Genomic DNA, 15,912 nt, shown 5'->3' on the forward strand with positions numbered 1-15,912 from the left:
AAACTGTCCAGGCCAACGCCCCCTGGTGGCTGTTGTTATGCAGGTGCCTGCATACATAACAACCCTCCCCCCTTAGAGAAGAACCACATAACAATGAACCACTTGCAGCTACTACAACTATGTACACTGATTCAACACTAGTATATAAAAAAACACAATGATGCCACTGCATGGGGGTCATTTGCACACATAGTCCGATAGGTAAGCAGGTGTCCTGTGTGGCCGGGTGGACTGTCTAGGTGTGGTTTGGCCCTGGGCTTGGACCACGGGTTCTTGAGGCCTCTGTGCAGGGTTGCAAAGAGCTGGGATCAGAAGGCCCTCCTCCTCTGGTTCCTGCTCTGTGCAGTTCCTGGCTGGGTTGACCTCTCCTGGGGTGTGACTCTCCTGGGCTCTCCTGTTAGGAGCTGGCAGAGGGACCCTTCCTCTGAGCTGGTCAATGTGTCGCCTTATGCGTCTGTCCCCCTCCACCCCCACGATGTAAGAGAGGGGTCCTGTTTCCTCAACCACTGTCCCCGGAACCCATGGATGTCCAGCCCCGTAGTTCCTTGCCCAGACCAGGTCCCCTACGTTGAGAACCCTGTGTGCAGGTGATGATGGCAATGGTGATGATGGTGATGGTGGCCTTACGGTCTCGGCTGCTACCCGGTCTGGGTGTAAACGGTCCAGCTTGGTGATGAGGTGCCGCCCCCATCGCAGTTCTGCTGGGCTCTTCCCGGTAGCCACGCGTGGTGTAGTGTGTTGGGCGAGCAGGAATTTCGCCAGCCTGTGGTGCCAGTCCCCACTGATGATGCGCCGGAGTGCGTCTTTGGTCGTCCTTACCATCCATTTGGCTTGCCCATTGGTTGATGGATGGAAGGGCGTGGAGGTGGCGTGCCTAATCCAGTTCGCCTTCAAGAACGCCTGGAAATCATTAGCGGTAAACTGAGGCCCGTTATCAGACACAATTACGTCGGGGAGGCCGTGTGTGGCAAAGAGCGCTCTGAGCACCTGGATTGTCCTCCCCGAGGTCATGTTAGGAACAGGGACTACCTCTAACCACTTGGAGTGACTGTCCACCACTACCAAAAACAGTTGGCCCTGGAATGGCCCTGCATAGTCAATGTGGATGCGGGACCAGGGTGTGTGTGTGGCCTCCCACCGGTGCACTGGTGCGTGTGGCATTTCTGGCCTGGATCTCTGGCACATGTAATAGGCCTTGACCCGCTCCTCAATGTCCTTGTCCAACCCTGGCTACCAGAGGTAGCTTCTGGCCAGAGCCTTCATCCTGACCACCCCCAGGTGTCCCTCGTGTAAGGAGTCCAATACCCTGGCCCGTAGTACGGTGGGTATGATGACCCTGCTACCCCAAAGGAGGCAACCCTTGTGCGTGGAGATTTTGTCGCGTCTGGTGAAATAGGCCTGGAACTCCGGCCCCGGGGATTTGCCCTGCCACCCCGTGCAAACCCATGAGTGCACCCGGCCCATGATGTTGTCTGTGGCTGTGTGGCTGGCAATGTCCTCGGCATGAACAGGACACTCCAGTAGTTCCTGCAAGGCTAGGATCTGTTTGGCTGGAGCTGGGTCTGGATCCGGGGTATCTAAAGGAAGCCTACTTAGACCATCTGCGTGGCCCATCTCCTTCCCTGGCTTGTGCACCAGCTTGCAATTGTAGGCTGCAAGGAAGATGGACCACCGGAGCATTCTGGGGGACAGAATTTGGGGGGTCTGCCTGTCCATTGTGAACAGACCCAGGAGTGGTTTGTGGTCCGTGTAGACAGTGAACTCCCTGCCATATAAGTAATCGTGGAATTTCTTGATTCCTGCCATGATTGCCAGGGCTTCTTTGTCAATTTGGGCGTAGTTTCTTTCTGCTCCAGACAGCATCCTGGAATAGTAGGCTATGGGGATTTGTGCCCCGTTGGGCTCAAGGTGACTGAGAACTGCGCCCACACCATAAGGGGATGCATCACATGCGATGCAAATGGGCTTGGACTCGATGAAATGGGTTACTGTGGATTTATCTGACAGCAATGCTTTCAAGGCCCTGAAACTCTGGTCGTGGGTGGCAGTCCAGACCCATGTTGCCTGCTTGTCTAGTAGCCTGTAGAGTGGTTCAGCGATGGCTGCCTTGTGTGGGAGGAATGTATGATAGAAATTCAACAGACCCATGAATGCCTGAAGCCCTGCCTTGTTCTTGGGTGTGGGTGCTAGTTTGATGGCCCTCACCTTGGATTCTGTGGGGTGGATTCCCCTGGCATCTATTCTAAACCCCAAGAATTCTGTGGAAGGAACACCTATGCTGCATTTCTCCCTTTTGAGTTTGAGACCTGCTGTGTGCAGTCTGGACAGCACCTCCCTCAGCCTACCTGCCAGTTCCTCTGCTGATGCTCCTGCTATCAGGATGTCATCAAAGTAAGGGCAGACTCCAGGGATGCCCTTGAGAGTTTTCTCCATAACTTCTTGGAAGATGCCAGGAGCAACACTGACTCCAAACTGCAGCCTGTTCACCCGGAACGCCCCCCTGTGTGTTACTATGTTTGAATGTCAGCTGTTGCCCTAGTAACCGTGAGTTGCTGGTACGCCTGTGCAAGATCGAGCCGTGCAAAGATGGTGCCGCCTTGGAGGGAAGCGAGAACATGGCTGACCATGGGGACCGGGTAAGCGTGTGGGTTCAGGGCGCGGTTCACCAAACACTTGTAGTTGGCGCAGATCCTTATTTCTCCGTTGGATTTGAGGGGGGTTACGATAGGGGTTTCCCACTCCCCCCCATCGACGGGCTCTAAGATTCCCTGTGCCACCAGCTTATCTAGTTTGCGCTCGATTTTGTGTTTGAGCGCGAAGGGGACTCGTCGCGGCCAGACCCTAACGGGGGCAACGTTCGAGTTCAGCTTGAACGCTATGGGGGGCCCTGTGTACTTGCCCAACGACCCGTCGAAAACATCTGTGAACTCCCGGTAGATGGCCTTGACGGAGTCCCCCTGGATCCGATGGATCCCGGAGATGGTGATTCCCAGGGCCTCAAACCAGTCTAGCCCAACCAGACTGGCTCTGCAGCCCTCTACCACTAGAACGTCCAGGTGCCCTTCGCGACCCTTGAACCCCACCCAAACGGTGGCCTCCCCCTTTACCTTGACCAGCGAATTCTGAAAATCGGTCAGGGTTAATTTTGTAGGCCGTAATTTAATCTGCTGCTTGCTCCGGCTGGTTATGAAGTTAAGGGTCTCGTCTGAAATGATTGAGACCGCTGATCCAGAGTCAAGCTCCATGCTGCAAGGGACGCCTTGCAAGCGGATTGTTAATCTAATTTTGGGTTTGAGCAGCCGGCGGCTACCCGTGTGGTTAATGGCCAGCCGGCTCTCAATATAGCTAATTTGCGTTTTGGGCGGGGCCCCAGTACCTTCGAACGGTGGTTCCTCCGGTTGCATCTTGTGGATCTCCTCTCGGGGGCGGCAGCTACGACGGACCGCGGCTATGTGGCTTGTTTTCCTGCAGGCCCGACACGTGGTGGACCGGAACTTGCAGAGGCTGCGCACGTGGTTCCCACCACACCCTGCGCACCTCTGAGGGTTGGTAGCATTGCTGGGAGGCCTTGGCTTGTCTGGGCATCTGGCTCACTGGTCGGGGGTTGATTTCCGCTGGAGGAGGTCGATGCTCTGGTCGTCCTCCTCTGTGGCACTTTGCCAATGGATGTTGGTTGCCTGGTTGCCGGACATGGTTTCCTGGCATGCTTGGATGGCCCCGCAGGCCGCTTCATGGGCTAGGATGGCGTCCTTGGCTTCCTGGAGCGAAACCTCCTCTCGAACAGGCGCTCTTGCAGCAGCCTGTCTCGTAGGCCGCAGATCAGCCGGTCCCGTAGCCGCTCGTCCAAATTCGAGAACCTGCAGGCGACGGTGGCTTCTCGTAGGGCAGTGAGGAAGTCGGCACCGGTCTCGTCGGGGCGCTGGTCCCTTTTTCGAACTGCGACCGCGCGGCTACCTTGGAGCGTTGGGGCTTGAAGTGTGCATTGAGTCTGGCCACGAGGTCCCGGTACACGACGGTGTTGATGGCTTCCTGGGGGAACAGGTTCACGGCGATATCCAACAGCGCTGCCCCCCCGAGACAAAGCAGTGCTGCCGCCTTCGCACCGTCCTCGGATATCTGGTTGAACCGCATGTACAGTTCAACGTGAGCCAGGTAGCGGGCCCAGGTCTCAGGATGGCGGGTGTCAAAATCGCGTGGTTGTCCGGCTCTTGCCATGGCGGTGTGGCTTGCGGCCTAGGTCGAGGTGCAGTGTGTGGTCTCGGTTGCGGATGCGGTGACCGGCGTGGTCCGGTCGGCTGACCCGGTCAGCTGGCGGTTGTGGGGGAGAAGGAAGGAAAATGCCTTTCCCTTCAGCTCGCGGAGCGTTTCCCCAGTGACTTCAGCCCTTGGTCGGCAGCAATCCCACCTTCGTCGCCACTATTGTGTAGTGGGTCCGACGCAAGTAAGAGATGTCAGCCGGTGTGTGAGTTCAGCTCTTTATTGAAGGGGGGTAGTGAACTGGGGAGTGAGGGCTACCTGGCCTCCTTAAATACCTAGCCAGGTAAGCGGACAGCCAATGGGCTTGGCCCTAGGTTTTCCGCCAAAACTGGGTTTCCCGCCGAAACCGTCCAGGCCAACGCCCCCTGGTGGCTGTTGCTATGCAGGTGCCTGCATACATAACAAGAAGCTTGTCCAGCCCAAGGATAAAATACCCAGACACAAACTGAGCAATATGGTATATGCAATACAATGCAGTGAACTATGTACAGAGCTGTACATTGGGGGAACAAAACAACAACTTCATAAAAGTATGGCACAACAAAGGAGAGCAAACCCATCAGGACAAGATTCAGCAGTCCATCTGCATTTAAAAGACAAAGGCCACTCTTTTGAAGACAGCAAAGTCCACATTTTGGACAGAGGACCTCTCGTTTGAAAGAGGGGTCAAAGAGGCCATCTATGTCAAAATTCAATAGCCTTCTCTCAACAGAGAGGGAGGGATATGACATCATCTATCTCCAGTCTACAACACAATCCTTTCAACTGTTCCAAAAAGGTTCCACACACATTTGCACTACTCAGGTGACTCTGAAGATACAGATAAGCCTCCAGGTAGCACTAACTGCTCTCTAAAGGAATGCAAATGACCAGTGTCTGCAAGGAGTATAAAACTTTCCATTCCCCACCATCCGGTCAGAGCTGAAGAAGCTTCTTGGATGAGAAGTGAAATATCTTCAGAGGAAAACAAGAAAGTCCATTTGTCTTGTGAAAAAGCATATTTGGGATAACTGTAGTGATGAACTTGGTGAAGTTGAAATCAAATGAGGAATCTTCCAAGGTGACTCATTGTCACCTCTGTTATTTGTATTTTTGAATGGAAAGGAGTGGGAAATGCTGGACTAATAAGCAGGGGTGAAAAGGTGAAGAATTTTGGCTGATCCCAACTCTACCATAGGGATTGTGTGCCAAGTAATAGGCTGCTTACTTTATTTTTAACTGCCTGTTTTTTACTATACATAATGCAGTTTCAATCATACTGTCATGGTTGCCATCTTTACTTTTTTGACCATACTGTTATGTATTGGGCTTGCTTGTTAATACCACGTGGTAACGGCTGGTAGGTTGCGAGAGCAGGGAGCTAGCTAATGGCTCCCAGCATCTCAGACAACCCATCTCCAGCGCTGCTATTGGTGGCCCCTAGGCGGCAATAGGTTGCTTCAAACCTATTGGCTGCTGCCTAGGGGCCAAGGTATAAATTGCTGCAGCTGCAGCCCTGTTCTCTAGTTCAGATCCTGCAAGAAATAAACCATGCTCTTTGCTGAACTCACTCGCCTTGTCTTCATTCCTGCACAACAAACCCAACACATACCTTGCAGCCATCCCATGGTATCCTTTGCCTATTGATTGTTGCTACAGTCAACAACCTGACTGTTGAGAAAAGTGCATGGTTGAAACAGATGTGACATAATGTCATATCACAATCAATGGGATTTTTAATTTGAGAAGAGTGACAGTTTGGTTGCCAGGAAGCTTCACCTCATTGCAAATACACCTTATGTTCACCTATTCCTTTCCACAAAAACCTTCACAGTATCTCATTTCCTTTTTCTGTAGCATAATGTTGAAGGTTTATTATTATTATTGCACCAGATGTAGCTCAAATGGAGAGCTCCCTGTTCTTTTTGCAAGTCCCTCTTGGCCAGATGAACTGGCTTACTGTGTTCTCAAGGTCCTGCGGTAAGAAGGAGTAAAGGTAATTGGCAGGTTTGCTTCAAGTAATAGGCTGCTTACTTTTTAAAAATTGCCTGTTTTTTAATATGCATCATGCAGCTTCAATCATACTGTCATGGTTGCCATCTTTACTTTTTTGACCATGCCTTGCAGCCATCCAATGGTATCCTTTGCCTATTGATTGTTACTATAATCAATAACCTGACTGCTGAGAAAAGTGCTTGGTTGGAACATATGTGACATAATGTCGTATCACAATGAATAGGATTTTTAATTTGAGAAGACTACTGGACAAAGTGCCACATGGATGGATGTTCCCTATGAAGAAGCTATGAAAACGTATTCCTGTCAAATTTGCTTAACTTCACTAGTCAATCTCATCTTTGGCTCACTTCATACTTAGAATTTAGGAAAAAGAGTCACTTATCTAACCAGCTGGTTATTCAGATTAAAGTTTTAATGATTTATGTAAAAGCACACATTATTTAAAGCTACAGAACATTGTTTTTTTCATTCAATAACACCATTGAAACTTATTATATGGCAAACTTTGTGTCCATGCTTAGAAAGTGAAATAAAATTCTGGACGAGAAATAAGAAAGAAAATGGTCACACTGACCTTTCCTCAGTACTGGCTTTGGGGTGGTAGCCACTGCTTCTCTTTCTTTCCACCTTCTCACCTGCTCCTGCCTCATCTTGAAGAACAAGATCTGCTTTTGCTCTTCGCTGAGTTCAGCCAGGAGCTCTGGGTCCACATACATGTCTGACAGGATCTGCTTCAGCATGGCTGGAGAAAGCTTCCCGGCATGAATCAGTGCTGTCCGTATGTGAGAGGGTCACGTCACTCGCCGCCACTTGTACAGACACGCATGAAGAGCCGAGGGAGAGGCACAAATCTACCCCCACCCTAGAAAAACAGCAGGAGTGCAGGCTGTCCACATGGCAATTATAGCCTTAATGCCTGCAGCCTTATTTTAGATCAGACTTCCTGCAATGATGGAAAAGAAAATCTAAATAACAGCCTGAGGGAAAACAGGAATTGCCTTTCACAGAAAGGTAGTCTCCAGGATTAAGGAGAATTTAATCAGAACAGAAACAAGGAGGGGAGAAGTCTGCCTTAATCTGATACCACGTCAAACCACTCCCTGCCCAAGTTGCAGGTGTGTCTACCCCCTCTCTGACTCAGCAACCAGAAAGTTAATGTACCAGTCACATGAGAAATGAACTCTGACCTTCAGTTTAAGGAAAGGGCTCTGGCAACCAGGAAAGGAGAGAATGCCTGTGAACAAAGTGACAGCAGCAAAGGGAAAAGAAATATAATGCCTTCCTTGTCTGTTTTCTTAGTATTTCCTGGCTGGTGAAATAACTGGTGCCAATTAAAAATTATGATCTTTAGTGTCAGTAAGTTAGGGTATCCCTGAGATTTATATAAATCATAACATTTATGAAATTATAAAGTTTATAAAATTTATTAAAATTTATAAATTATAAATCAATCAGTTAATCTTATTATATTCTAAGGGTGGGGAGAGAAAGCTAAACAGTGAGGATTGAAAACATTCAATGGTTTCAATGTCTACCGTGGAAGAAAAGAGAAGAGAAAAGGGAAGAGAGGGAGGGAAATGGCTCTTTTAGTGCACTTCTAGAAGGTGCGGCAGGAGGCCTTCATGAAGAAAACCACTATACTCTGCTACCATAGTTTGTAGGTTCCACTTAGGGAAGCTAAAAGCCAGCCTAAGAACTATGACTCGAGGCCTTAAAAGAGGGACATTAAAGAAGGAACAGAACTAGCAGTGGGTTATAGTGGGGACCCCAAGGTTGATAGAAGAAACATAGCAAGTAAGGTCCTAAAGAGTTAAACAAACCAATAGCTTACGAGAGAGCAGCACGAAGATCAGATACAGGATGCTGGCTGTTTACTAAAGGTGGGAAATAAAACTGGTTAAAAAAAAGATTGGTATGTAAATTGCTGGTTGGAACATGGAATAAGAATTCTTATAGCTGTACCACTGTATTAAAGGCCAGGCTCCCAGTAACAGGGAACCAGAAATCTGCCTGTTCAAAGTCTTTGTAGCCCAGATAAACCACTGAGAAACTTTCCCCAAAGACATAGCAGTGCCTGACTTGCAAAAGGAGGATTGTGTTCAATAAACACAGAGATAATTATATGTTATCTTTCATGAGAAATATTGTGGTTAAAGACAAAGAGGCTATTTTGATATTATTAAGAACATCAAACCCTGCATTCATCCTGGTTGGGCTGGGTCTGTTTCCCTGTCTAAAAGTAATACTTTCCATAGCTACCTGAATCCAGAGCTTTGGCAAGAACATCACATGGACCTGCTTTAGGATAATCTTGGGAAAAAGAAGTCCACTTTTGTTAAGGAGCTGCGGCGAAGATGCATCTGGTAAGCATAGGCTAGCTTTTTTTACTTGTGTGAGATAAAGCTGCATTTGAAGGGAGTTTGGCGTTTCTCTGTAATAGCTAGGTGGTCATTTCTTTATGTCTGAACTTCATAATCAAAGTTTTCTAAAAGCAAGATGTTTCTGCTGTTGTAATGCGCAAACCCTGAATGCTTTCCTATGGAGGAAATGTGCAGGTTACAATTCAAGAAACATATCTGCTTTCAAGAAATAGACATCTTTAGTGGCAACAAGGGCATATGCAAGACCATATCCACTGTTTTAGAGATATCTCTTTTCATAGAGGAAGGACAGCCATAGGATAAAAATGCCAATTCTCAAATTCCATGAGCTTCAAAGTAAAGTCAGCTGGCTGGCTAATAGCCCAATACAAGTAAAAAAAGCTAGCCCAACCACATTGTAAACAAGTTTAATCAAATGTGTGTCAACAGTTGAAATAGTGTAGGAAATACAACATATGAATTTTAAAGAAAGGGGGGAGAAAAAGAATCACTTTTTTACTTCCTATGCTGTCATAATAGTCATATCACATTGGGTGTAGTGTAAGAAATATTTTTGAATGATTTGTCATGCATAGGGTGCGTGTGTTCTCTTATTAGAAAGTAATTGTGTATCATAAACTTTATTACGGAGCCAGACAAATTATTCCCATTCTACCCTTTTTACTATTGGGCTACTACCTGGCAAGTAGAATGCCATATCCTAAGAGCTTAAGAGATCGACAGTGTCCAGTGCTATGAGCTGATTAATGCTTGTTTCCGAACACTGATAGAAATCAAACCAAAGTTTCCTTAGAGCATGTCTTTATTCTACTGGTTGAATAATGAAAAGGAAAGTTTAAAGTGCTTTCCTGCTCAATTCAGGGAAAATAGTGCAATGATACAGCAGAAATGCTGTAAATATGCTTACCAATAAATAATTAATTGTTGAAATTAATTAAACTTTTAAGTAAGTTATGTATACTATGTTTTTCTATGCCTAAGAATACTCAACTTTTATTCTTCTTAAGGCTCGGCATTTTCTACAAGCTCCAAATCTGAATGCCTGCAGAAATTGGGCTATTAATGCTATAAGCCATTTCAGGGTCAAAAATGGAACAGGACTCTCTTGTTTATAAAATAATTTCTATCAATAGGGGATGAAAATTATGGTCATCCACATCCAAACATTTTTGAATTCTGATTGTCAATAGCTCCAGCCAGCATGAGTGCAGATCAGGATGATCGGAAGAGTTCACATCATCTCAAAGGCCACTGATTCCAATCTTTCTGTTGGATCAGCAGAGTTCCTCTGTTGGTGGGAAACTAGTATTATTTTAAATGATTGACTTCAACCTATCTATAAGCTCACTGGGTTGCTCTACTATGTTTTAAGTGATACTTTCTGATCTACTTGGAAGATGTCCTTTAATCAGAAGTTCTTTTTATGTGGCCTTTTCTAGACTGTATTATGTAACTTTGGCTAGTCATGGGCTAAAAACCTGACTGCCCATATTATTTGAAAATGAGCTGCAGTATAAGTTCTTCTTCTGTGTCTAGGTCAAAGTTTAAACTGCCAGAATGAAGCCACCTTCTTGGCTTTGTCTCAACCAAAAAGAAGGCTCAAAAGAAGTCATTTTTTTTATTCCATTTATATCCCGCCCTTCTCCGAAGACTCAGGGCGGCTTACAAGCTTAGCAGTAGCCTTCATTCTATGTATATGCCTGCTTATTAGGGCTTTCACACACACCCCAAGTGGCATTATTACAAAGTCAGCTTAATTGCCCCCAACAATCTGGGTCCTCATTTTACCTACCTCGGAAGGATGGAAGGCTGAGTCAACCTTGAGCCTGGTGGGACGCGAACCTGCACTAATTGCAGGCAGCTGGTGTTACTTAAGGAGGCATTAGCCCACTGCTCCACCAAGGCTCATTATTTATTATTTAGATTTATATACCGCCCTTTCCCGAAGGACTGTCATTATCATTACACGTTTCTGGTAGTAGCTGACATATTAGCAGATGGGCTGGGCTCTGTGTCTCTTCACATTCACACATGTGTTGTTATCTGCTAAGAGCTTCTCCTTGAGCATATTGGTTTTACACTTAGGCACTCTCAGCCTACTCGGGGTCCCCCAAATAGTATAAGGGGGGGTCAGATCCTTCAGCCATATCCTACTTTAATGTGATTCCTTGCTTGATGGTCTTCCTCCATCTTTTAATTCAGTTTTGTTCTTGCATATTCTCAAGAATGTTTGTTCTTGCCATAAAGCTATTCCTAGATCTGAGTTGGCTGGCTTGGGGCATATGTCTGTTCAGAAGATGTTGAGGGCTATTCTCTTGTTTAGTTTTCTTGGTGTCTACTGCAACCTTTCTCCTTATCTTAGGTGGGGCAATGTAAGTGAGATAAATATACTTTCTCAATTCACATATTTGAGACATCCCATTACTGAACGTATTGCTTCATTGATGGCAATACCAACTTGTTTCACATGTGCAGATGCATCCCATGTTGGAGCAGCATATTCTGTTTCAGAGATGCTCAAGGCCAAAGCTGATGTGCCCAACATAGATGGCTGAGCTCCCATGTGTAGCCTATCAATTTCCTGATGACATATCTCCTCCAACTGATTTTAGCCTGAGTGTTCAGGCAATGCTGTTTAAAATAGAGCATCCTGTCAAGTGTCATGCCAAGATACTTCGTGTTGGACAGTGCTGTCAGTTCCCTTGCCACAACTCTTCCTTTGCATCTCGATTTCGCAAGGTAGAAAGCACACACTTGGGTCTTGTTTAGGTTGGGCCTTAAATGGTTGATGGTATAATATCATTCTAATTCTTCAAGTGCTACCATACGTTTCCCATCAACCTCATCAAAAGTTGATCCTTGTGCGTCCACTGCTGTATCGTCCGCATAGATGAATAGACTTGTGTTGTTAGGGACTGGTTAATCATTCATATATATGTTATATAATGTTGGAGACAATACACTTTCTTGTGGCAGTCATTCTTCTGCATCCTGCATCTACCATTCTTAACATTCAGCATCACATAAAATCTCTGTTTCTGGAAGAAGCTGCCAGTGACTCTGGTAAGCTTATTATCTCTGGTGATATTATTTAACCCTAGCAATATCCTAGGGTTAACAGTTTCATATGCTGCAGGTAGGTTGATGAAAACCACTCTAGTAATTAGCTTTCATTCGAAACCATCCTCAATATGTTGCATAAGGTTTAGGATTTAGCCATAACATGACCTCCCCTGGTCTAAAACCTGCTTGCTCCCTTATGATCTTTTCATCAATAAATTTAGAGATACAGTTGAGAATCATCCATTCCAGTGCCTTTCAGGGATGGCAGAGGAGTGATGTTCGTGGGCAATTTTTCAGATCGTCGTGAGTCTTTGCCGGGTTTCAGTAAGGCAGCAATGCTAGGCTGCCTCCACAATTTTGAGATCTTAAACTCAGCTATACAGTTGTTCATCAATTGTAGGAGGCACTCCAGAGTACGGGGACCAAACTGCTTTATCTCTTCTGTTCTTATATCATCAACAGCTGCTGCTTTATTCATTTTCACAGTCTTTCTAGCTTCCTCCAGCTCGAATACCACAAAAGGGGCATTTAATCGCCCTTCCTCTTATTTCTTTGTTCAGATGGTTGTTCTCACACTTTTTTTACCTTGCACTTTTTCCCATTCTTCAGCAGCTGGCTGGCTACTTGGTCTGCTGTTACATCCATATGCTTTTGTTATTGTTATGGACATTGTTAATCAGCTTGGATTGGTTAATCCCACTGGCGGGAATCCCTGGACACCGGGTTGGGTGCCAGCGGCAAGGCGGGAGATTCCAGCCAGGGGGTTGGCCAGCGTCCTGCAGCTGCCGGACATATAAGCTACCCAAGTCTTGATATCGCCATTGTTCTGAACCAGCCCTCTTCTAGCAAACCCCTATTCAAAAGAAGAGACTGGAGAGCGTCCAAGGCTAAAAGGCTTCTGCCAAGATTTAATTACGCAGTTAACAAAAACACTAGAGCTTGTCTTCTCAAGCGGAAAAGTTGCTTTCAGCAACCAGCCCCTCCCCAAACACTCCTTTTATAGAGAGCTCAGGGCGTGGTCTCCCTGTGCCTCCTCCCTAGGAGTCCCACATTCTTTCTTTGTTTGTTCCTGCTCGACTGCCTCCTGCGTCGGGTGTCCTTGAACAGGGCCAGCTGTGGGTCATCATCTTCCGCACTATCGGGCTCACGCAGCTGAGAAGAGGGCCCCAGCTGGGAACTCTGCCAAGCCTCCACGCCATCATCAACCGGTTCATCTCCCACACGGTCCTCCTCCCCCTCATCTGAGTCCTCCGACACATCTGAGCCGGCTGCCGAAACCACAGGCTGGCCCTGAGTCACAACACTATCCCGCACCGCAGGGCCCTTCCCCCGGGTCTGCCGATCCGGATGCGGTCGGGATGGGAACTGTTCGTGAAACGCAGTCACCAACGCAGGGGCATGAACGGCGGTCGCGTCTTCCCATGTGAAGTCCTCCGGCCCGTACCCTTTCCACTCGATCAGGTACTGGAAGCGACCTTTCAGCCAGCGGGAATCCCTGATGCTGGCGACCTCGTACTCGGGGGTGCTGCCTCCATCACGAGTTCCTGATGGGGGAGGTTCCGCTTGGCGAAGTGGACAGGCCGGTTGTTCGGGGACCAACAAGGACCGATGGAAGACGGGGTGCACGCGCAGGGAACGTGGCAGAGTTAAACAATAGGCGACCGGATTGATGACGGCCTCGACTGGGAACGGTCCAAGGTAACGGTGGTCCAGCTTCCTCGCCGGCCGAGTGGATGGTAGGTTCCTGGTGGACAGCCAGACCCGATCCCCCACCGATAGTGGAGGCGTATCCCTTCTCGACCAATCGGCGAACCTCTTGTAGTCGGCCTTGGCCTTCTCCAGCTGCCGTCGCACCAACCGATGGATCGCCTGTAACTCCGCCATAAATTCGTTCGCTGCCGGCTCCGATGAGTCCACGGGAGAAAGGGGGAAAAACCGGGGGTGATAACCCACGTTGGCCAAGAACGGTGTCATCTGCGTGGAGGTGTGCTGCGAGTTGTTAAAGGCAAACTCGGCTATGGCCAAATAGTCCACCCAATTGTCCTGCTGCAGGTTAACGTAGCAGCGCAGATACTGCTCTAAGATGCCGATGACCTTCTCGGTACCCCCGTCGGTCTGAGGATGATGCGCGGACGAGAGGCAAACCTTAATGTCCAACGCCCGCATCAACTCCTGCCAGAAGCGGGCTGTAAACTGGGCCCCCCTATCGGAGACGACTCTATCGGGAAGGCCGTGCAGCCGGAACACCTGTTGGATGAACATGCGACTAGTGGCGCGAGCTGACGGTAAGCCGCGACAGGGGACGAAGTGCGCCATCTTGGTCAACATGTCCACCACCACAAACACTGTCGTGAAGCCGGAGGATGGGGGTAGATCCGTCAGAAAGTCCATGGACACAGCCCCCCAGGGTCTCTTGGGTGTTGGCAAGGGCTGCAGTAAACCAGGCGGGGCCCCTGTCGCTGACTTGGCCTGCCTGCAAGGAATGCAGGAGGTGACATAAGACTGGACATCGTGTCGGACTCGGGGCCACCAGAAGGTACGGGAGACCAGGTTCAGAGTCTTGAACAGGCCAAAATGCCCCGCAGCCGGGTTATCATGACACTGGCTGAGGACGAGTCCCCTGAGTGGCCCTCCTGGAACATAGAGCCGGTCACGATAATACAGGAGTCCATCCGCGACCGACCAAGGCGAATCTGGCCCCACCTCTTCCTTCCGCTGAGCCACCCACGCCTCCTGCTGCTGCGCCTCCCGGATCCGAGCCCGTATATCCACCGGCTCCCGTACCGCAGCAAAAGACTCGACGGGGATCACTGTCCTGGGCGGAAGCTTGTCTTCCGCTCGGGTGTATTCGGGCTTTCTGGACAGAGCATCCGCTCTCTGGTTGTGCCCGCTTGGTATGTACCGCACCCGGAAGTCAAACCTCGCAAAGAAGAGGGACCACCGGATCTGGCGTTGATTCAAATTCCGAGCGGTCTGCAGGCTTTCCAGATTCTTGTGGTCCGTCCGGACCTCAATCTGATGCCGCGCCCCCTCCAGATGATGCCTCCAAGCCTCGAACGCCGCCTTGATGGCCAGCAGCTCCTTCTCCCAGATGGTATAGTTGCGCTCCGAGGGGTTCAATTTCCGAGAGTGATACGCGCAAGGGAAAAGGGTACCGCTGGGCGTCGTTGCCTGGAGTAACACGGCCCCAATGGCAATGTCGGAGGCGTCCGCCTCCACGACAAACGGCCGTTGCGGGTCGGGATGTTTCAGGATGGGCTCCTTCATGAAGGCGTCCTTCAAAGCCTGGAACGCCTGTTGTTCGGGGGCGTTCCACTGGAACCGAGTCTTCTTCTGCAGGAGCCGGGTGAGGGGGGCTGTCAAGGCAGCAAAGCCAGGGATGAATGTCCGATAGTAGTTGGCAAATCCAAGGAGTCGCTGAACGTCCTTCACGCGACGCGGGGGTTGCCAACTCTGCAACGACTCGACTTTACTCGGCTCCATGGCGATGCCCTCAGGAGAAATGCGGTGACCCAGGAAATCGATGGTCACCTGGTAGAACTGGCACTTCTCCAACTTGGCAAACAGCCGATGTTCCCGGAGGCACTGCAGGACCTGACGGAGATGCTGATGATGCGCTTCACGCGACGGGGAGTAAATCAGGATGTCGTCCAGGTAAATCACGACAAACTGGTCCAACAGATCCCGAAAGATATCGTTCATAAAATGCTGAAACACAGCGGGGGCGTTGGTCAGGCCAAACGGCATCACCGTGTACTCGAAATGTCCATAGCGAGTACCAAACGCCGTCTTCCACTCATCACCCGGCCGAACCCTGACGAGGTTGTAAGCTCCACGCAGGTCCAGTTTCGTGAAGATCTTAGCCTCCCGGAGTCGGTCCAAGAGCTCGGGGATGAGGGGCAGCGGGTAGCGGTTACGCACCGTGATGGCGTTGAGTTTCCGGTAGTCACAGCAAAGCCGTAACTCGCCCGACTTCTTTTTGACGAAGAGCACGGGCGCAGACACTGGCGAGGACGAGGGCCGGATGAAACCACGAGCCAAATTCTTTGTCAGGAAGTCCCGCAATGCAGCCAACTCGGGCTCCGACATGGAGTACAAACGCCCCACTGGGAGAGGCGCATCAGGGACTAGATCAATGGAACAGTCATAGGGCCTGTGCGGGGGTAATTGGTCCGCCTCTGACTCGCTGAACACATCAGCAAAGTCGGACAGT

General features: G+C 49.1%; 1 protein-coding gene across 4 annotated transcripts in view; it reads right to left on the bottom strand.

Annotated features, from left to right (window-relative positions):
- SH2D4A (SH2 domain containing 4A) overlaps nucleotides 1-7,259 on the bottom strand; it is a 44,760-nt gene extending 37,501 nt beyond the window's left edge. For 3 of the 4 annotated variants that reach the window (XM_083376767.1, XM_083376765.1, XM_083376768.1), the window contains exon 1: nucleotides 6,830-7,259. In XM_083376767.1, the coding sequence (XP_083232893.1) occupies nucleotides 6,830-6,995 (166 nt within the window). In that variant the 5' untranslated portion in view covers nucleotides 6,996-7,259. The remainder of the gene's footprint in view (nucleotides 1-6,829) is intronic. The other variant, XM_083376766.1, reaches the window with a different exon arrangement.
- Between the last annotated feature and the right edge of the window lie 8,653 nt (nucleotides 7,260-15,912).

This window comes from Vipera ursinii (genome assembly GCF_947247035.1).
Source record: "Vipera ursinii genome assembly, chromosome: Z".
NCBI lineage: Eukaryota > Metazoa > Chordata > Lepidosauria > Squamata > Viperidae > Vipera > Vipera ursinii.